At 49.5% G+C, this 21119-nt stretch overlaps 3 protein-coding genes across 6 annotated transcripts in view; all 3 read left to right on the plus strand.

Moving 5' to 3' along the window:
- The window catches only part of LOC127000366 (uncharacterized), a 12371-nt gene extending 5395 nt beyond the window's left edge, over positions 1 to 6976 (plus strand). Inside the window, exons 2-4 of one of the 2 annotated variants that reach the window (XM_050864026.1) lie at positions 745 to 905; positions 1121 to 2450; positions 4188 to 6976. In XM_050864026.1, coding sequence (XP_050719983.1) covers positions 745 to 905; positions 1121 to 2450; positions 4188 to 4882 — 2186 coding nt within the window. In that variant the 3' untranslated portion in view covers positions 4883 to 6976. The remainder of the gene's footprint in view (positions 1 to 744; positions 906 to 1120; positions 2451 to 4187) is intronic. The other variant, XM_050864025.1, reaches the window with a different exon arrangement.
- The window catches only part of LOC127000181 (uncharacterized), a 72045-nt gene that overhangs the window by 41798 nt on the left and 9128 nt on the right, over positions 1 to 21119 (plus strand). The window lies entirely within an intron of this gene.
- The window catches only part of LOC127000365 (uncharacterized), a 60018-nt gene that overhangs the window by 30620 nt on the left and 8279 nt on the right, over positions 1 to 21119 (plus strand). The gene's annotated exons all lie outside the window — the stretch shown is intronic.

Genomic DNA, 21119 nt, shown 5'->3' on the forward strand with positions numbered 1-21119 from the left:
CTTCGTAATCGCCCAAACTAAACTATTTACGGTAATCTTCTACACTGTACAATGGTGAGGGCTTTCGATACGTAAGAGACTTCCCGTGTGGTTTCCTCATCTTTCTTAACTTAAATATCGACACCAAACACTGTACAGTGAAGTTTCGAAGTCTTTAGTATTGGTTTGGAAACTTACTAACCCATCATGGCGAACTGTGAAAGTGGCCGCAGGTCTTTGTCTGTTTGTTTGTTCTCCCTTTTATTACTTTCGGCCGATAGCGCCGGTAGGCTTTTTTGCTGGGGCCTACTCTTCGGCTCCACCCCATTAATGGCGCAGGCAAGAATTTTTCATTGTGGCGCCATATCGTCTGGCTCATGCTGGCCCCCGGAGCTCCAGTTGATCCTCTTTGGAGAGTTTTGGTGGAGTCCGGGTTGATAGGCGGTCATCAGGAAAGCATGTGGATAGCCTAAGACACTCGATCGGCGATGACTGAAAATTTTCAGTTTGTAGCGGCGGGCGGGACTTAAGCCGAGGTCCTCCAGGACACCACGCCCGCACGGTGACCACTCAGCCACCACCTTCCTGTCCATGTATTTATCTGTCTGGCTGTCTGTTTGTATATATAAATTTTCCTGTCTGAGCGTTTCATTAAGTATATCTGTCCGTCTGTCTGTCCTTCTAGCCCACTCGTCTATCCCTCCCATTACCTGTCTTACCTGTTGAACTGGGAATGGCAAAGTTGCAGTATCACCATTCCAACAGGTATTGACGACTCCTTCGCATTCTTTGTGGGGAATCACACCGAAAGGACTAAGCTGAACGATACGCTGACCGCAGAGGCGTGGAACAGTGTGTGTGTGGGCGTGTCCGTCACCCAAGCCACGCCCGCAACGGAGGATGAGCGAGATTCATGGAGGTATAAGGTAAATAGTCGTTATTATTATTGTTTTTATTATTATTATTATTATTATTATTATTATTATTATTATTACTATCATTATTATCATTATCATCGTGACTTTCATATGCAGGTATACAACAAGGTAGCAAAGGAGGAAGGGAGGGAGTGAGGGACAGGTGATGAGGGAGTGACGAACAGGTGATGGGGAGTAATGGGTGCCATCACTCTCCCCTTCAGGTGTGGGCGTCCCTGCACGGCCGCCGCCATGACACCCCTGCCGGCGGCTTGATGAATGAGTGGAAGGGGTGGCAGGACGGCGTGGATGTGTGCTTCGATAACTTCTTTATTGGCATGGTCACCGGGCTCACCCTGCTGCCGGGGGTGGAGGTGGAGGAGGTGGAGGAAGGGGGCAGCAAGCGAATTCCTGCTAACTGTTCTGCTTTAGTGGCCCAGAATGTCCTTACTCACCCCCTGGACGACTCTTGGTCTATCTATGGCCAGTCTCTGACCGTGGAGGGGGAGCTGCCGGAGGACCCCTGCTTGAGGACACCCCCCCGGACAGTGAGACTCCAGGGGCCCGGACGCTACCAGGCATTCCTACGGTTGTGTCAAAGCCTTGGAGGAGACCTTCCGACGGAGGCGGCGGTGACTGATGGTATAGTGGAGGCGCATAACTGCTCCACAGGGAAGTATTTGACCTGGGCGAGTAGTAGTGAAGTAATGGATGTTGGCCCCGCTGCCCTCTGCCCCGTGCTGCTGGGGGGTGGCGGGGCAGGGGAGCTGTCGTGCCTCAGTGAGCTGGACTGCGCACTCTGCCTGGTTCCTGAAGGCCTGACGTACACCCTCTTCGGACGCATCACAGACTTTGACCGCCACTACACCTTCAGGACGCTACCGGACGGGACATTTTACTTCCAAGGGAAGATGACGAGCGCCATCTACCAGGGAGAGTTGGGGTGGACGCTGAGGTCAAAACTACACAGCGAAGAGTTCCACCAGAGGTCGTGGGTGATGGGCCGCCGCCGCTGGCACCGCACAAGTCTGGATGACCTCACAGACACTCTCACAGACAATTCTAATGACTCTGGTACAGACACTACCTCAGAGCTCCTCACCTTCACAGTCTGTAATGCCCTCTATTTCTCCTCTGACAACGACGTGTGTCTGTTTCGCAGAGGAAAGTGCGACTCATGGACAGACGCCCCAGGCAGGAGCAATCATAGGCACTGCAGCGCCTCAGCAATAGCTGAAAACTACATTACACGATACCAACGGAGCAATGTTTCCTACGAGGTGGAAGTTATAACGATTGACAAGATAACCACTGTGGAAGGGAAGGCCAGCGTGGAGCTCAAGATAACCTTTAAGTGGCAAGATTTACGTATTGGACTTACCAATTTCAAGGAAAAAGGACATTTCCCGTGTGAGGAGGTCTGGACGCCTTCCTTTACTATGTTTGCGGGGTACACCAATGGACCATCCATTCACCCTCGCCGCAACAGCAGTTACTGTTCTCTCAACTCATTTGATGGCACGGTGGAGATGCATCTTGAAGATCCTCTGATGGGTGAGTGTGGGTGTGCATGTGGTGCATGGTGATGAGAAATAATGGGACGTGGGCGGGAGGGAAGAGGGGCAGAAATAGGGTGGGAGTGAGATAAGATGAGGGAAGGGTAGGGTTGAATAGGGTGGCAATGTGGGACAAAGGAATGTGGGAGGGAATAAGAGGTGAGTGAAGAATACAATAGGAATGTGATACGTGGTAGTGGATGGGTGCAGGTATGGGGGAACAGGTGAGGAAGGGCGGAGTGGGAATGGAGAGATCGGGGATGGGTGGAATGAGACGAAAATGAGGATGTGAGACTGGAAGAGTGGGAAGGGAAGGGCGAGGCGAAAGGGGGGGAGATGGGAACGATGAGAGAAAGGATGAGGTGGAGTGTGATGTGGGAGAGCATGGCGAGTGGAAGAAGATGAGGGAGAAGAGTGGGAGAGGGGAGGAGTGTGGGGGGAAGGCGGGAAAGAAAAACTAGTAGGTCATGTGTTGGGACCCAATCTGAATGGTCATCCCACTTTCTGACCCCGCCTTCTGGGTATCTATTTTCTGTATCTTGTCTTTCCTTTCCTTTCGTATCAGATGTTTACGACTCTTGTATGTCTGACTCATTGCTTTCCTTCCCTTTTGTATTAGATGTTTACGACTCTTGTATGTCTGACTCATTGCTTTCCTTTCCTTTCGTATCAGATGTTTACGATTCTTGTATGTCTGACTCATTGCTTTCCTTTCCTTTCGTATCAGATGTTTACGACTCCTGTATGTCTGACTCATTGCTTTCCTTTCCTTTCGTATCAGATGTTTACGACTCTTGTATGTCTGACTCATTGCTTTCCTTCCCTTTTGTATTAGATGTTTACGACTCTTGTATGTCTGACTCATTGCTTTCTTTCCCTTTCGTATCAGATGTTTACGATTCTTGTATGTCTGACTTATTGCTTTCCTTCCCTTTCGTATCAGATGTTTACGATTCTTGTATGTCTGACTTATTGCTTTCCTTCCCTTTCGTATCAGATGTTTACGATTCTTGTATGTCTGACTTATTGCTTTCCTTCCCTTTCGTATCAGATGTTTACGACTCTTGTATGTCTGACTCATTGCTTTCCTTCCCTTTCGTATCAGATATTTACGACTCTTGTATATCTGACTCATTGCTTTCCTTCCCTTTCGTATCAGATGTTTACGATTCTTGTCTCCAAATCTACATCCGGTATTTGCCTCCTATTGGGGTTACTTTTATCCGTGTTGTTATAGTCATCCTGCTGTTTGCTGTCTTCTGGGTCCCAACACATGGAAAGGTTTATTCTATGTATGATAAGAGGTTAACACAAGGATACACATTTGTGGCATATTGATATACTTATTTCCTTCAATATATGAAGAAACAGAAGATACCAAGTACTAATGTCACATTTTTTCTTTTCCCCAATTTCACTTTTCCCTTATCTTCCTTGTCTATGTCTTTTTAATCGTTTCCTTCTTTCCACCTCTCGCTGTCCGTTCATTCATTTCCTTTCCGAAAACATAATATTTGTCCTACCCTTTCATTTTCAATACATTCCTCTTCTTATCTTCACTTCCCTTCAATCTCCTCTTCCTTCTCTTCAATTTCCTCTTACTTTCATTCATTTTCCCTTTCCTCTCAACTCCTACTCTTACTCTACTCTCTACTCCTTTTCACCTCTCCTCTCCCTATACCATTTCTCTCCTTCCCTCAAACTCTGCTCCTCCCCTCCAATCTTCCCTTCACAGGCATAACGCTCACCAGGCCAAACATCACGCAAGTGCTGAGCCTTGAAGTGGAGTTCCCGTGTCAGTTGCGGCTGTCCAGATACCCATTCGGCAGGTACATGTGTAACCTTACCTTTTCACCAGCTGGAGGACCATGGAGAATTCCCGCGGACGGAAGTTGCCAGGATATAAAATACCAAAATGACAAGGACCTTCTTGATTTCTGTCTCGAGAAGATATCGATCCAGGAACATTACTTGAATTTCCATAAAATGATAACCTTTGTCCTTCATTTAGCGGCACAGCCTGATTACCATATCACAAATAGCTTCTTTCCAAGCTCCCTCATATTTCTCATCTGTTACTTGTCTCTTTTCTTCCCCCTCGAGTGTTTCAACGAGAGAATAATGGTTACGCTGACCGCCCTCCTTGTCCTCGTTACTCTCTTCTCTCAGGCGATGAACACTAACGTCAGAACCCCGTACTATAAGTTAATTGACGTGTGGTATGTCGTCTTGATCTTCCTCTCCTTTGCTGTTGTGGTTGCCATTGCGCTTGTCAATTCTCTTAGGCTTTCGAAGGTGGACACAGAGACAATCCTGAAGAAAAAATTGTTGGCGGCCAAACGATGCAACACTGCCTCCAAGGTGTTGCTCGCCGCCTGTTTTGTGGCCCTGATCGTGACGTTTGTCTTGTTCAGCCAAGATATCCTGTAGGTGTGTGTGTGTGTGTGTGTGTGTGTGTGTGTGTGTGTTAACATATAGTTGTGGTATACGGGAGGAGCCACGCTCGTATTGTCTCGTCTCTGTATGTACTCTACTATAATCCAACTTGGCCTTGAAATCATAAATGGTCTTTGCATGGACATCCTTTTCCAGGCCGTTCCAGCTATCCACCACTCTTTGTAGAAAGCTATTCTTCTTCATGGTTCTTCTACAGGCTTCCTTTTTCACTTTCCTTCCATGACCTCTTGATTCTCTTGTAGGCCTATCCCATATTATTAGATCTTTTTAGTCCACTTTTTCCATCCAGAGACCCTGCCCTTATGCAAGAGTTAACCAGCAACTTGACTCTTTCGCCCCTCACACTGGTAAACTCTGGAACAATCTTCCTTCATATGTGTTTCCTCGTGCCTACGACGTGAACTCTTTCAAGAGGAAAGTATCAGCATACTTCTCCTCCTGAAATTGACCTCTCTTTTGGCCGCTCCTCTTAACTCTGTTTATAGAAGCAGTGATTTGCGGGCTTTTTTTTTTTTTTTTTTTTTTTTTTTTTGCCCTTGAGCTGTTTCCTTTGCTGTAAAAGAAAAGAAAAAAAACTCAGTACCCTGTATACTTACCTCAACCAGATCTCCCCTCTCCCTCCTCTGTTCCAATGTCAGTATAGGTTCAGCTGCTTCAGTCTCTCTTCGTATGTTAAGTCTTAGTCCAGGAATCCTCTCTCCTTATATTATTTGTCATTATACTCGGTGACCATACTGTTGCTGCGTACTCCAACCTTGGACGTATTATGGTTACACTCAGTTTCTTCATCATTTCCTCATCCAGATATTGAAAAACAACTTTTATGTTTCTCACAAGGCTGTAGGCCTATGTCACACTTACAGCTATGTTTGTGTGTTTCTCTGGCGACAAAATTATCCGATACAGTTACTCCCAAGGCTTTTTCCATTGATGTTTTCTTAATGCTCTTATTTCCTAATGTATAATTCCATGAAATTTTCCTTTTGCTTTTGCCAAATTCCAAATTCCATCACACTGCACTTTCTGGTGTTAAATTCCATTTTCCATCTACGACTCCACTCCCAAATCTTATCCAGGTCTTGTTGGAGTGCTTGTTACTCCTATTCACTTCCACTCCCCCTCAGCAACTGAACATCAGCAGCAAACTCATATAGCTGTTCACTCCCTTCAGTGGAGGCATCTTTTTCTCGTTCGATCTCATTAATAATTTTGAGAATCGATTCACATTTAGTCAGAGCTGGGCGCGTTACTGGATATCGGGTAGTCCGGTACCGCTCCTCCGCACCTCGAAACACATATAGTCCGTACCTGTACTTCCGCGCCTAAAATTTTTTCACTCGTTCCGGTACCGCACCTCCGCACCTCCGGTACCGTACCCAAAACTATTAAAGCGCGCCTGAAAAATCTAGTCCGTACCTTAAAAAAAAGAAATACAAGGCAATACTGCAGCAGCATTATTATTATCATTATTATTATTATTATTATTGTGACCGTTTCTTTCATTCCCAGTTTTGTACAATATGGCAACAGGACACGTGTGTCTCGACGTAAGGAAACCAACACCTTGGGTTCTTGCTATCCGTGCACGTGGTGTTGTCATTGATGACGCACTTCCTTTAAGACGGACGACAAACGGTATATTTTGAACCGGGCCGTAAATCTGAATGAGTGACGTCACTCAAGTGGCGGGAAAGCATGCCCTGCAGCACAGACCGCGTAAACGACCGGAAGTATTACTGCAGAGCGCGGACTGTTTGTCGTTTTCATTTTTTTTATCCTTGAAAACCTCAGGTGCGGAGGTACGGACTTAAAATACTGCCGTTCCGCACCTGTTACTTCCGCACTTTTGAAAAACTTTCCGCACTTCGGACCTCCGCACCTCGTTTAAAGGTCCGCAGGTCCGGAGGAGCGGAGGTGCGGACAGAGGTACGGAAGTGCCCAGCTCTGCATTTAGTCATGCGATAAATCGGTGTATTGCAGTGCTGTGTTTAGTACACTGTAGTGTGAGCGATAATAAATGCATTTCCAATGTTAATCAGTTTCTACTCCTTTCTTGCTTGTTTGTTGTGTGCCTGCATGTACCTGTGTGTGTGTGTGTGTGTGTGTGTGTGTGTGTGTGTGTGTGTGTGTGTGTGTGTAATCCACCACGGCCTGATTACGAGTTGAACTCGCTTTCGCCAGCAGGTACCCTCACGACACGAGCAAGTGCATGCTCATTATCGTCGATCTCTGGGTACTGCCAGGACCTCACTCACCACACACCCCATCCTTCTTGCTCAAGAGGGGACAGTAACCACTCCTAGTCAACGGAAAGAATCCGGCCTGAGCGGGGCTCGAACCGCTGCCTGTTTGGCCGTGAAGCCTTACAGCTCGGCGCTCTAGCCGACTGAGGTGTGTGTGTGTGTGTGTGTGTGTGTGTGTGTGTGTGTGTATTTCACCACGGCCTGATAACGAGTTGGCCTTGCAATTGCCAGCAAGTATACAGCCTTGGGAGTCCATCAGCGTTGAGAAAGTGGCGGACTTGAAGCAGCAGGGTGTCAGGCCGGGTTCCCACTATCCCGTTTTGACGGTCCCGTCGACGTTAATGACGTCAAAATAGCGTCACAAAAATGGTGGGCGCTCGGTACTGAGGAGATGGGATCCATCACGCCGCTTGTCGACAAACAAAGCATGGACCACATGGACGACAGCTGATGAACAACCAAAAAACAACAACTGATTGAATTCTCAACCATCTGTCTGCATTGAAGTCGCTCCCTGTTCACAATATAATTTTGGTATGGGAGGAACTGAAATAGTTCGCCAATGACACCCGGGTGTTCTCTGCAACAGAAGAATACATATATTTGCCACCAATCTCCCCGCCACTCCCGTGGGTTTGTTTAGACCTGGCTACGGCGGTGTGCGTTGTTGCCACACTTGCAGTTTTCAACAAAAGATATTCATCGCCAAACGAAATAGATGTACATTATGCAAAAGTATATATATTATCATATTGAAATGTATGTATATTTTATTTTGTATCTAAGTACTTCCATTTCATATTTTCATGATATGTAAAATATTCAACATCGCTGGACGGCCACCACGCCGCCGGCCCGGACCCGGTTTAACTTTTTTTTTTTCTCTTTAGTCACATCTCCTGGCAGCCGACACCCACAGTAACTGATATCTCTTCATCTTTCATAACTATAATTTTGACACAGGGCAGGTGGAATATAAACTAAGGGACGAAACTAATAGCATTCAACCTAGTTGACGGGAAATCTCTTCAGTCTTGGCGCGCTGGCTTCGCGTAAGGGGCCGATTGTTATGGCGACTTTCACTGCGACAACTCAAACACACTCTGCGTTCTTACTCCGAATTTAAGTGGAAACAGGACGAAATCTTCAAGTTTTAGTGCATACAAGCAGGCAGGAGTGTCTCTAGAGTGATTTGGTCGAGGATTCAAGGTAACTTATATAAAATAGCACCATGCGTGCACTTTGAAAACGTTGTGTAAAAAATGGCAAATTTGCGTAACTTTAGGTTGAAATCTTTACGTAAAATGAATGATAACTGTAGGATAGTGAAGTCCACAGTTTTACGTATTAGGAAACAAGAAATGTACGTTTAGTTAGTGCCTACATGGCAACTCAGCTCAGTTCCCGCGTCGCCTAACTCGCCTTAGGCACGCAGTCAGCTGGGCACTTCCCCTCTGTAAAGGATTATCGCTGTCCTGCCTCTGTTTACTCTCCAAGTAAAGGACCTACAGTTATTCATCGTCTCTGTACCCTTCCCCACAACTGCAAGGATCCAGAGGACGATACAGGAAGACACAGAAGGCAGTGGATCGAGTGGAAGTGACGGAGGAGACACAAGATATGAGGACGCCGCGACCCCGTGGAGTAAACTGTGGAGGAGCCGTACTACGCCATCAGTGCAGTGACTCAGTGTTGTGTGCAGTGCAGTGGTGTGTTCAGTGCAGTGTGGTAGTGAGGTGCATGTTAACTACGTCCTACGGGGTCGAGTATGTGCATGGGGAAGGCCAACTCTGACCCGACTGAGCACTCTTTCGGCAAGCGCCGCACCATGTGCGGCGCCAACTACTGGACGAGCGTGCAGAACTTCATGGTGAGCAACAGGTTGGCCCAGCGCCTGCATTTGCTGAAGCTCGTCGGGTTCTTCCCCGGGGACGTGCAGGCCGACCTGGACCGGGCCAAGGCAAGGCCAGCTTGCCAGGGAGCTGGCCGACGACCAGCCGGACCCGCCGACGGACGAGTTGCTCCTCGCCGCGGTCGGCAACTACGCCGGCTACCTGGCCAGGAAGGTCCAGGCCAACTCCTCTGTGGCCGAGTGCTGCAAGCAGGAGCTTGCCCAGCAGGAGGAGATGAAGATTACCGTGGAGCTCGAGAGGGGCGACCCGCCCTCTGTGATGTTCGACGCCCTGGTCGAGCTGGTCGACAGGGGAGAGCTGGAGACGGGCCGGGCGGTCCTGAAGCGGCCATCTCTCCCAATGGCCCACATGGCGTCCTTCGGGATGTCGCTGTGGGACTCCCTGATGTGCAGGGAGGACAAGAAGGAGCGCAGGTTGAGGTTCCTCTCCCTTGCCATGCGCCACAGGGACGGGTTCAGGCACCTCCTGGAGTTCCTGGCGGCCTCAGACCCGACCTTGCAGGGGTACAGGTGCCAGGAGGGGCACAACCTGGCCAACACCATCTTGCCGCACATCAGCAGGTCCCTCTTCAACTGTTTCGGTGCTAATTTCTCCAAGGACGTGACCTCAGAAGCGAGGAAGAACAAGGCCTTGAAGCAGCCGACCGGCAGGAAGAGGAGCAGTATCGAGGAGGGCAGGAAGGAGACGGCGAGGAACAGGGACGTGTACAAGTCCAGGAAACTGACCGGGGCCCACAAGTCATAGGCCAAAAGGCTAAAGTGATTGTTCAGGGACGAGGGCCAGATAGCCGGCAAGACGTGCTGCGGCAATAGTGACATCGAAATTCAACCAAAATAAGTTGTGATTGTATATAGAAAAATGAATATTTTGCTTTTGTTGAGTAAAATTAAGATGTTTCTGCATGCTTTCCTCAAGTATTAAGTTTCTAATGTGAAAATTAATTGATTTATTAGATGTTAAAAACTTACGTAAAAAATTGCACTAAATAAAAAAAAAATAAGTAGCTATTTCGGGCAAAAACTTATAAGATATGCTAAATATTGCTATTGATTCTGAAAATATAAGTGATTATCTCTGCATTTGGTGATGTTTGTGCATCTAGCGTAAAATCTGAGGATTTTATAGCCTTTTTAAGTTTTGTTATACTTATATAAAAAACAATTAATCGGGATTTTATTAGGGAACGACTTTGAATTTTTTGATACCGCTGCTCATGGAGACTCATATATGCCTAAGGGAGGTGTCTGTTTTAGTTTCAGGTCGCTAGCTGCTTTGGTTTTGAAAATATTTAAATTTTAAATTTTTGAAAATCGGCCCCCTGCGAATCGGCCCCGCGCCCCGTTTCCCGTCAAGAGATTGTGAAGTCTATGATTCAACCTTTAGAATTTCTCTTTAGTCATAGCCACAATGAACATAAACTAAAGGAAAAAAAGACAAACTTCCTTTTCTAACTGTAGTCTGGACCAGTCGCGGATCCAGGAAAAAAGTTTGGGTGGGGCCCCATGCCAGGATTTTTGCGGGTGGAGGGGGCATTAGCATAACTGGTTCGCCATTCTCGGCAGTCCTGGTCCTGAATAGCTGGTGGACTGACCTGAACCAATGGGCATAACGACTGGTCTTGGTGCCAAAATATTCCTGGGCGGCCAGTGGTCCTCTTCGGATCCGAATGACACGGCCGATTCCTCTGAGAAAAAGCATTGACTGGCTTCACTTCTAGGCTTGCCCCACCTTTGACTCGCGGAAAAAAATGAAAACAAAGAGAGGTAAAAAGACTGATAATATTTTGTTGTTGTTAGTATGACGGAGATTAATGGTTCTCCTATTGAGGTTCCTTTTATGGTCTATCAGGTAGTTGCTATATTTTTTCCGTTTTTTTTTTTGTGTGTGTGACAACTTTACGAGATTCTAGGATTGTTTTACTAAGAGGCAATGTTATCTCTCTCTCTCTCTCTCTCTCTCTCTCTCTCTCTCTCTCTCTCTCTCTCTCTCTCTCTCTCTCTCTCTCTCTCTTTGTGTTTATCTTTCTATCTATCTATCTCTCTACTTATCTATATATCTATCCATCCATCTATCTATCTACCTATCTATGTATCTATCTATATTTCTATCTCAACACTAGCTTAAAAAATATAGATCCCATGAGTATTACTGGCGTGCAAACAAATGAGAATAGATACGTTTTTGTACCTTCATTTTTTTCTCATAAAATTAAACCTCGACAGTGAAATTCATATTAGCTCTATTGTGTCACTTGATATACACTTCTTCCTAAAACATCAAGGCCATGAGAGAGTGTATAATAGGGTGTAGATTAGGGGTGGGGACGAATATAATTAAGACGAGGGGCAAAGATACAGAGGCTAGGGTAGGGACACACACACACACACACACACACACACACACACACACACACACACACACACACTATTAAAATACCATAAGTCAGCCAGGGGTATATGTGTGTGTGTGTGTGTGTGTGTGTGTGTGTGTGTGTGTGTGTGTGTGTGTGTGTGTGTGTGTGTAGGAGGCTGGCAGGGAAGGAGGGGTAAGATGAATAGATGATAGAGAGAAATGAGAGGGGAAGAAGAGGGGAGAATGGGAGGGAGAAGGGGGAAGGGGAATAATGAAGGCAAAGACGGGAAGGAAGGAATTAAGAAGGAAGAATGGATGAAAGAGGATGGGAAGGGACGTTTTTTCTTTCTTCTTCTTCTTCTTTTTTTTTCTTCTTTTTTTTTTGGCCATCAGCCGATGGCAGCTATTTGGGAGGAGGCGTCTCTCTCTCTCTCTCTCTCTCTCTCTCTCTCTCTCTCTCTCTCTCTCTCTCTCTCTCTCTCTCTCTCTCTCTCTCTCTCTCTCTCTCTCTCTCTCTCTCTCTCTCTCTCTCTCTCTCTCTCTCTCTCTCTCTCTCTTCTCTCTCTCTTCTCTCTCTTCTCTTCTCTTCTCTTCTCTTCTCTTCTCTTCTCTTCTCTCTCTCTCTCTCTCTCTCTCTCTCTCTCTCTCTCTCTCTCTCTGGAAAAAAAAATATATGCAAAGATGACAAGAGGAAGTCTTCCACTATTGAACCCCGCCTAACCCTGCCCAGTACCTCTTTTAACACTGTGGTGGGTGAGGCAACGCGCCCCCCGGGGTATGCTCCCATTGATTGATCAATTGATTCAGTTACAATAAATCAGTAGCCCCAAAAGTATCCTATCTGATCAACATAATAAGATGACTGTATTTTTAAATATTAAGGTACCTGTACAGTGATAAAAGTAAATATTCATAGGCCGTGAGCCCCTCGGAAATGCGCCATAGACTTTCCGCATGTTTTGTTTTCTTTTCACAGGAGCTGCCGATACAAAGGCCTGGCTGGGGAGAAATCCCGAGTCACATGTGACATCAAGATCTGCTCTTGCTCTTGCTCTTGCTGTACAGGTGACCCGTTGGAGAGTCAGGCCTTCGTATCGGCACGCCCTGTAAAAATAAAAAACAACACAAGCAGTATCCATTACAAATCTTCCAATTCCCTATTTCTTGCACACCACATCTTTTCCAGAAAACTCTTCATGGCTTCTATAATTCTATCATTTGCTTCATCACTCAGTCCCAGCAGCAGCAGCATCCATTCCCTCTCTGTCCTTGCAATCCTCCCATTCACATCCCAGCCCATCTCACTCAGTGCCACCCTCATCATCTCCGTCCTTTCTCTCCGGTACCTCCCGCACACCAGTATCACATGCACGACAGTTTCATCCACACCCCTGTCACACATCTGACACACTTTGCTGCGGGACTCAGACCACCTGTAGTTTCTTGCATTCACATTCATACACTGCGCTCGAGCTTGGAAGAGAAGATCACCACCCAGGCTTCCATCATACCAGCTGACACACTGCGGGGCTTCCTTTTCCCTGTACCACTCCAAAGTAGTCTTTCGCTCCATCACATGCTTCCACCTCCTCAGACCGTCACCTTTCACTGCACTGTCTATCTCTTTCTTCCACTTTCTCACATTCCATTCTAGGCCCTCACTATTTCTGTCAGTCACCTTCCATTCAAAGAAACGCCTCCTTCCTCTCTGCTCACCCACCTGACTCGCATACCACTGTCACCAACCATTCTCATGCAGTTTTAATCCATTTGCTCTCATGCACACTCCACAAGTAAACCTTCCGTGCCAATCTCGCGTCATCCATTCGTTCCAGTCTGACTTTGTATCTAAGGGTAGCCTTCCTAAATCTTTCCCTAAAGGTACTCCACCCCATATCACCCCTCAATGCTTCCACCGCTGCATACCTTGGTGCATTCAAAGCTAACCTACCGATCCTATTTTGCCCTACTTCCAATTTATCCATTTCCAACTCACTCCATGTAATCACCTCCATCCCATACATCACACTCGGCACTGCTACACTCTTCCACACCTCTCTCAGCACATCATACTTACATGCTCTCATTCTTGCCGCACTTCCCAGACGGCCCACCCATTGATTAACTAGGCTAATCTTCTCATTCTTTGTCCTTTCACATCCGCTTGGACTCATCCATACACCCAGGTACTTGTATGCATCTGTTTGCCCTAGCTCTGTGTCTCCTAGCCTCCAGGTCCTATTTCTCTCATCTTCTGCCCCATTCACAACCATTATCTGACTTTTCTCACTACTATATTTCACTCCAAAATCTCTCCCATACTCATTTACCACATCTAATAGTTCCTGCAGTTCCTCCGCTGACTCACTCATGACTACCACATCATCTGCATATAGAAGCACACTTACCCTGTCTTCTCCCACTTTTACTCCTGCATTCTTTCTCCTCATCCTGGCTGCCAACTCCTCAGTGTACAGACTGAAGAGAGTTGGAGACAGGATGCAGCCCTGCCTAACACCTCTTTCACTCCTCACCCACTCTGTCTCTAATGCTCCTAACCTATACCTGGCTCTTGTATCCACATACATGCTCCTAATGATTCGCACTATCTTATCACTCAAACCTACTTTCTCCAGTACCTTGCACATCACCTCCCTGTTCACTCTATCAGACGCTTTCTCAATATCAAGAAACCCAAGATACAACGGACTTCCATTCTTCCTTTTCCTCTCTATCATCTCATTTACCACATACATATTGTCCTCTGCTCTCCTGTCTGTGCGAAAACCATTCTGCTCCTCACCCAGCACTCTCTCTCTTCAATCCACTTACACAGCCTTTCATTCAACACAGCACAGAAAATCTTTCCCACCGATTCGCCAGGGCTATCGGCCTATAATTCTTCAGCTCTTTCTTACTCTTATGTCCTCCCTTGTGTATCAGAGTCACTCTGCATTCGTTCCATTCGAGGCACTCTCTCATTCTCCCATACACAGTTGAATAGCTCAGTCATCCTGTCTATCACCACCTCACCTCCATTCTTATACAATTCATACGGGATCTCATCCAGCCCTGCTGCCTTGCAATTCTTCTGCTTCTTCAAACATACCTCGACTTCCTCTCTGCAAATTCTCTCATTCAACTCACCGCATCCTTCCTCTCAAGCGTTACACATCCCTCTCTCACCTCAAAAACTTCACCCAACCCTCCAATCTCTTCCCAGAAACCTTTTATACACTCTTTCATTCTATCTGTGTTCCTGATATCCTCACCATTTACTTTCAGGCACTCCACGGTTTCACTATCAGTCACACTCTCACCCCTCAAGAATTTATACCATTCACGCCCACCTTCTAGGCCTTTTTCTTTCAGAGCCTCAATCACACTCCTCTCACACCTGACCTTGGCCTCCCTAATCTTCCATTTAGTGACCCTCTGTTGCCTTACATACTCTGACCATGTATTCTGATATTCATTCTCTGCCTCAACGTTTTCATGTCTCTTTCCTCAGTCTCCTACAAACCTTATTCAGCCTCTTTCGCTCCTTCCTAGCATCCCTGATCTCCCCATTCCACCATGGCTTGTACTTTCTCTTCCTTCCATTCGTACTCACATACCCAATCCGTCGAGTTGCGGCTCTCCTTACATTTCCTACAAACTCACTATTGGCTCCATCCACGTCATGCACACTTCCATTTATCCAGTCTAATTCCCTCAGGTCTACCTGGAAGTCTTCCCATCTAACATCCCTCAACCTCCATTTCTTTCTTTCTCTCTTCACTTCACCTTCATTCCTAGCATACAGGTCACATTCCACCACCAGCATATTGTGGTCAGACACCACATCAATCATTCCGTCCTCATCTATCCACATACGAGACACACACTCACGCATTCTCCCATTCACTAACACATAATCAATAGCAGACTCCTGATCTCTCGCACTCCACGTCACACGTCCCTTAGCCATCGTCACATTCAAGTTTTCCAGATTCATTTCATCCACAAACTCATCCAGCATTTCCCCATTCCGGTTCATTCTCTCCCCAAGCACACCCACATGTGCATTCATATCTCCCATGACCATAACTTTCTCTCCGGCATACTCCCTCATAACTTTCCTCACCACGCCATACTTCCCTCTGTTCTCCCTCACGGCTCTCACCTTCCACCGTCATGTACACCACAATCACTATCAACCTTTCAGACTTACCCTTGGCATTGACACACTCCACTTTCACTGCTAGCACATCTTCACTGTCTGCACTCGTCCCTACATTTACTTCTTCTACTCTGAAACCCTTACTTTTCCTGTGGAGTAGGGCTACGCCTCCTCCCGTGTATTCTGCTTCTTTCTGCCTTTCCCAATCATAGCAAACACTTCCCCATCCACACGCACGTCATCTCTTAACTGAGTCTCAGTCACACCAACTAGATCAAACTTCCACTCATCCAGCTCTTTACTCATGTCATCCAGCTTACCTGTGCCCCATCCTCTCACATTTATACATCCAATGTTCATACAGTTCATACGCTTCACTGCCTGGTTGGTGGTTTCTCTTCCTTGCTCTCTAGCGCCTCAAGCATTCACACACTGGACGGACCTAGCATTCCTCCACTCCCTCAGCCTCCTGCCCATCCTCTCGTGTCCTGACTGGTTCAGGTGGACCCCATCTACGGTGAAGTCCAGCCCTTCCCGTAGCACACCATCCAAATCTACAAAGCTAACATTCCCTTTCTTACCCCTCAGCCACTCCACCTTCAGCTGTAGCAGTGCCTCTTGGAGTCTAATGTTCGTCCTCTGCCTCACCCTCTCATACCTCTCCCCTTCTCTGGGGCGCCTCATAACCCCTACCACTGCCACTCTCACATTCTTACCCTCTACTGCCTTCACTGCTTCTACCACCTCTCTTACTGTGTCTTCCGTGCCAACATTCTCCAAATCATTCCCACCACCCTGAATGATCAAGAGGCTGCCTTCCTTAAACTCTTCTGCCTTCTCCTCAACCCTCCTCCTCACTTCTCCAATCCTGGCACCACTCAAGCTCTCCACACCACTCCCCTCGGCCTTACACCCCAACTGACTCTTAACATTCTTCATCATGCTGTCCCCAACGACACGAATGGGGGGCATACTCTTTATCGCCTTCCTCACCTGTGGCCTGTCCTTCTGCTTCTCACACCTTCCACACCCATCCCTACCTCCCCCAACATCCTCGACCTGCACCTCCACTTCCCTGGACTCCACGGTGATCTTGGGGGCAGCAGGCTCACTCGCTGGGGCGGCTTGCACGCTGCTTGTTTGGGCAGCCTTCTCCACCACGTTGGCCTCTGTCTGCACCTCCTTGTCCTCTTTCTTCCGTTTCCATTCCGTCCTGCTTGTGTCGAGGCACACCGTGCACAGGAACACGATCAGGCTATGCTCTAGGATCCGTGAGGCGGTCTTGATGTTAACGCAGGTCAGGTGGGACCACTCCTCACACCTTTCACAACACAATCCATTGTCATTCACATCCTTCCCACACACACCACAGTCGTCCTTGCCCATCTCTTCTTAACTCTTAGGTAAAGTGCTCACCAAAATACTGCACAGACGGAAAATCCTCACAAAAACTCCGAGCCGCTCACACACACGTCCTTCACACACCGCGGCTTGACCCTGTGGCACTGTTGCCAGTGTTGCCAAGGCGGTGCAAAATAGACTAGCTCTAGCTCATTGGCATATTGGAATCTTCCTGCAGAAGTCAAGGCAACTCGACAGGATCTAATCCCTACCCTGGTGGCAGAACATCCGCTAGCATTTAACACTGACGGGGCTCTGGAGGTCGTATTTTCATTAAAATTATTTAAGAAATGTAGCAGAAGCAGGAACGACCATAATAGGTTCTGTTACCAGTCTCGTCTACACGGCCGTGCTGTGTAGACGTGCGTTGTCCTGTGCTCCGTCCGTGGATGCCCTGCCTTCCACGGAATAAACGGTGTCTAGAGGACATGGCTAACGAACATTCCTACTCGGCGGCTTCCGGGCAGTGTCCTGCCCCTGAGGAACGGCGCCTGTGGTCTGAGGAGACTGAAGAGATGTACGACTCTGCCGAACTTGACCCTCGCCTTTGTTCGGAGGACCACGTGGCCAGCGCTAGCAAGCGGCTCAAGCCGGATAATCCTGGCTGCCTCTCCCACACTGCCTCTCCTGTTAAAGCTGCCGCCGCACCCATGGAGGGTGTGCAGTCTGGTAGCTCTGAAACTGTCCTGGTCGACGGTGAGGTGCCCCTGGAGGACACGCACCCAGCCGCGGCCCCGCGCCAACCCACCCGCCGCCGCCTAGACTTCCCCGCCGAGGCCGGGCTGACACCAGCCCAGCAATACACGTGGTTTGCATCTCTACTGAAGCAGCACGGTGAGTTGGAGCCGCTCTTCAAGGAGGGTAGGCTCCGACCTTATCTCACGGTCAGGGACGACGTCGCCTTCTACAAGCGGCTCCTCACTGAGGGGTTCCTCGACGTAGTTTTGGTCGAAAATGCAGCGGAGCGGCAGCACACTGTCATCATCCACAATGTGCTGCTCTACATGAATGCCAACCTCATTGAGACCCCAGACAACTTTCTGTGGATAAAGCGCAGGTATGCGGGCACGGCCCCTCGCCCGCAGCTTCTTGGAGCGGTGGTTGGCCACGTCCCGACAGAGGTGCACCTCCTCGGAGTGGGTCGTAAGGCTGTGGAGCCCTACACGGCGGAGCCCGACATCTGTCGCCACTGTTGCCGGTGGGGCCATCAGGAGTGGCGCTGCAGATCGGCCCCTCGGTGCCGGTATTGTGCGGGCACGCACAAATCAGCTCTGTGCCTCCAGAAGATCCAGGCGGGCACACCCGTCCCCCGTAAGTGCTGCAACTGTGGTGGTGAGCATAACGCCCACTACCACTCCTGCCCGATGAAGCCTAAACCATCTCGGGTCGCGGCGCCTGACCACCACCCTCAGCAAGGCCGCCCTAGGGTTGTGTTCCGCCCTGCTCCTCTCCCTCAGTCCTCGGCCTGGGCCCGGGGGGCTCCCACAACGTCCGAGTTTCCGCCCCTGCCGGGCTCGTCCGCCCCTGCCGGGCTCGTCCGCCCCTGCTGCCCCAGCCTCACCCACTGCCACCCCTGTGCCTCGCCAGGCTCCTGCTCCGGCACCCCAGCCACAGCCTACCGTCCCCCCTGTGCCGGCTGCCAGTCCCCCCGCTGTCGATGGGTCGACCCCTGTCCTCCATCAAATCCTCGCTGCAGTCACCCAGCTGCAGGAGACGCTGGCTGCAACGATCTCCAGGGTGGCGGCCTTGGAGCAGCGAGTCTCCACGCCCCCGCCTGTGCGTGAGCTCTCCTCCATCCCGGCCCCTGCTCCAGCTTCAGCCCCGGCCCCGTGCCCTGCCCTGCCGTCTGCTGGTGAGGCCATGGACGCCGATAGTGGGGCCAGTGTGGTTCCCCCTGCGGGCCAGATGCAGAACACCCCTGCAACCCCACCGGCTGTGGTGACTGCAGCTGCCGAGGGAACGGCCGAACCTCGCCATGGCCAGACGGGTCCTTCACCTTCACCTGCTGATCCTCCACTGCAGTGGGAGGCCACACTCCAGGTGCTGCTGGCGCAGTTTGCTTCCCTGACTCAGCAGGTGGCTGAGCTCCATCATCGGATCACCCCACTCCTTGACCGGCAACCACCCCCTCCTGACCAGTGAGTGTGTCCGCCTCTTAACTTGGAATGTCAACGGGCTACATGCCCGCTTCACTGACCTTCACTCCTATGTCATCACTCATAGGCCAGATATCGTTGCTCTTCAGGAGGTTGGGCCACGGGTGTCGGACCTGAGGGGGTATGATTTATATGTCTTAGATGGCGCAGCAGGCAGTACCCGGGGGATGGCTACGTATGTCAGACAGGGGACGGCAATAGTTTTTGAGGACATGGGTATTAATAAGGGCATTGAATATATCACTGTTTCTTTACTCCATATGGGTGAAACCCTATTTTTTGTTAACACGTATGTTCATGCGGGGGCTTTAAATCTTGCTAACTTTCCTGATTATGTTCATGAGGAGCCGACTGTTCTTGTGGGGGATCTTAACTCACGCCACCGAGATCTTGGTAGTCACCGCACCAATAATGTCAATGGTGTCCGCTGGAAGGCCTTCCTTGATGCCTCCGAGACGGCTGTCCTCACGGGGGATAATGTGCCCACACATGTTCAGGGGGGCAGGTTAGACTATGTCACTCTTTTAACATGCCAGCTTTACTGCCCAGACCCTTATTTCCAGGTGTTTGCTGAGTGACCACTTTGCCCTGAGACGACCATCCCGATCCAGCCTGCCCTGCTGTGTCCCGGAAGCGGTTGGCTGTCCCTGCTGCCGGATGCCGCGCCTCGTTGCGAAGTCGGGCGTGGTACCATACTGTGAAGGATCCTTTACCGACGCCGCCTCGCTGTACCACGGCCTGCTGGACACCGTCGAGAGTTTTGTTGCAGCTGGCAGGGCCCCTCCAAGGCCCGCCAAGCGCCGCCTGCAGACCTACGCCTCGGACCCGGCTGTCTCCAACTGTCAGCGGACCCTTGCCTCGTACCAGCGGCGCTGGCAGCAGGACCCCGCCGATCGGGCTGCCCGCGATGCCATGGTCGCTGTGGCGCGCCACCTCACTGAACTCAGACAAGAGGCCCGGTCACGACACTGGGTCGCCTTCCTTGCCAGCGTGCGCAAGACCCGCTCCCTGCGGGAGGTTTGGCACCATGTCAACAGGGTGAGAGGGAGGACCAAACGGCTGGTGAGTGACCCTGACCCTGCGGGCCGGGCCCAGGACCTGATGTGCCAGTGGCAGAGGGCCTCCTCCCTTGTTGGTCTCCCTGCACAACACCAGGCCGAACTTGCCCGCCACAGGGAGCAGCGGATGGCCCTCGTTCAGCACCACGTCACACTTCTGGATGACACATGTGTCCCCATTACCCACGATGAACTCCTTCTTGCCGTCAAACATGGCAAGTCGACAGCCCCGGGCCACGACGGGTTGACTTACGACATTCTTAATGCCTTACTCGTTGTGCAAGGCGACAACCCCCTGCTTGACCTGTTCAACATGTCGTTTGCCGCAGGTTGCCTCCCCCCTCCATGGAAAGCTGCATTGATCGTTCCCATCCTCAAGGGTGATGGCACCTTTCGCCCTATCTCCCTGACGAGCTGTGTGTGTAAACTGTTAGAGCGGGTGATCTTGAACAGACTTCTCTATAAGCTGGGGGACCGGCTCTCCCCAAACTTACATGGGTTTATGAAGGGCCGTTCCACAAGTGACTGTTTTCTTAAGTGCCTTAGTAATCCAGACGTGAATTGTCGCGCTTTTGTGGACTTAAAAGGGGCCTTTGATAGGGCCAACAAGGATGTCATAATGGAGGAACTCACTCTGCAGGGTGTCCGTGGAAGACTCTTAAGCTGGATCAGGGACTATTTGTATGGTAGGAGGGCGCAAGTGGTCTTCCAGGGTGCTACCTCCACGGAGGAAGTGTTTGAGCTGGGCACACCGCAAGGGGGTGTCCTCAGCCCCATGCTTTTCAACATTTTAATGGACAAAATTGCTCGGTGGCCCTTTCCGGGCAATACTCAGGTCATTATCTATGCAGATGACATCCTTGTGCAATGCAGCAGTCCTGCTCTTCTCAGTTTAGCTTTGGAGCAGCTGTCAGCGCTGTGTGAA

The sequence above is a fragment of the Eriocheir sinensis genome, chromosome 18 (genome assembly GCF_024679095.1).
Source record: "Eriocheir sinensis breed Jianghai 21 chromosome 18, ASM2467909v1, whole genome shotgun sequence".
NCBI lineage: Eukaryota > Metazoa > Arthropoda > Malacostraca > Decapoda > Varunidae > Eriocheir > Eriocheir sinensis.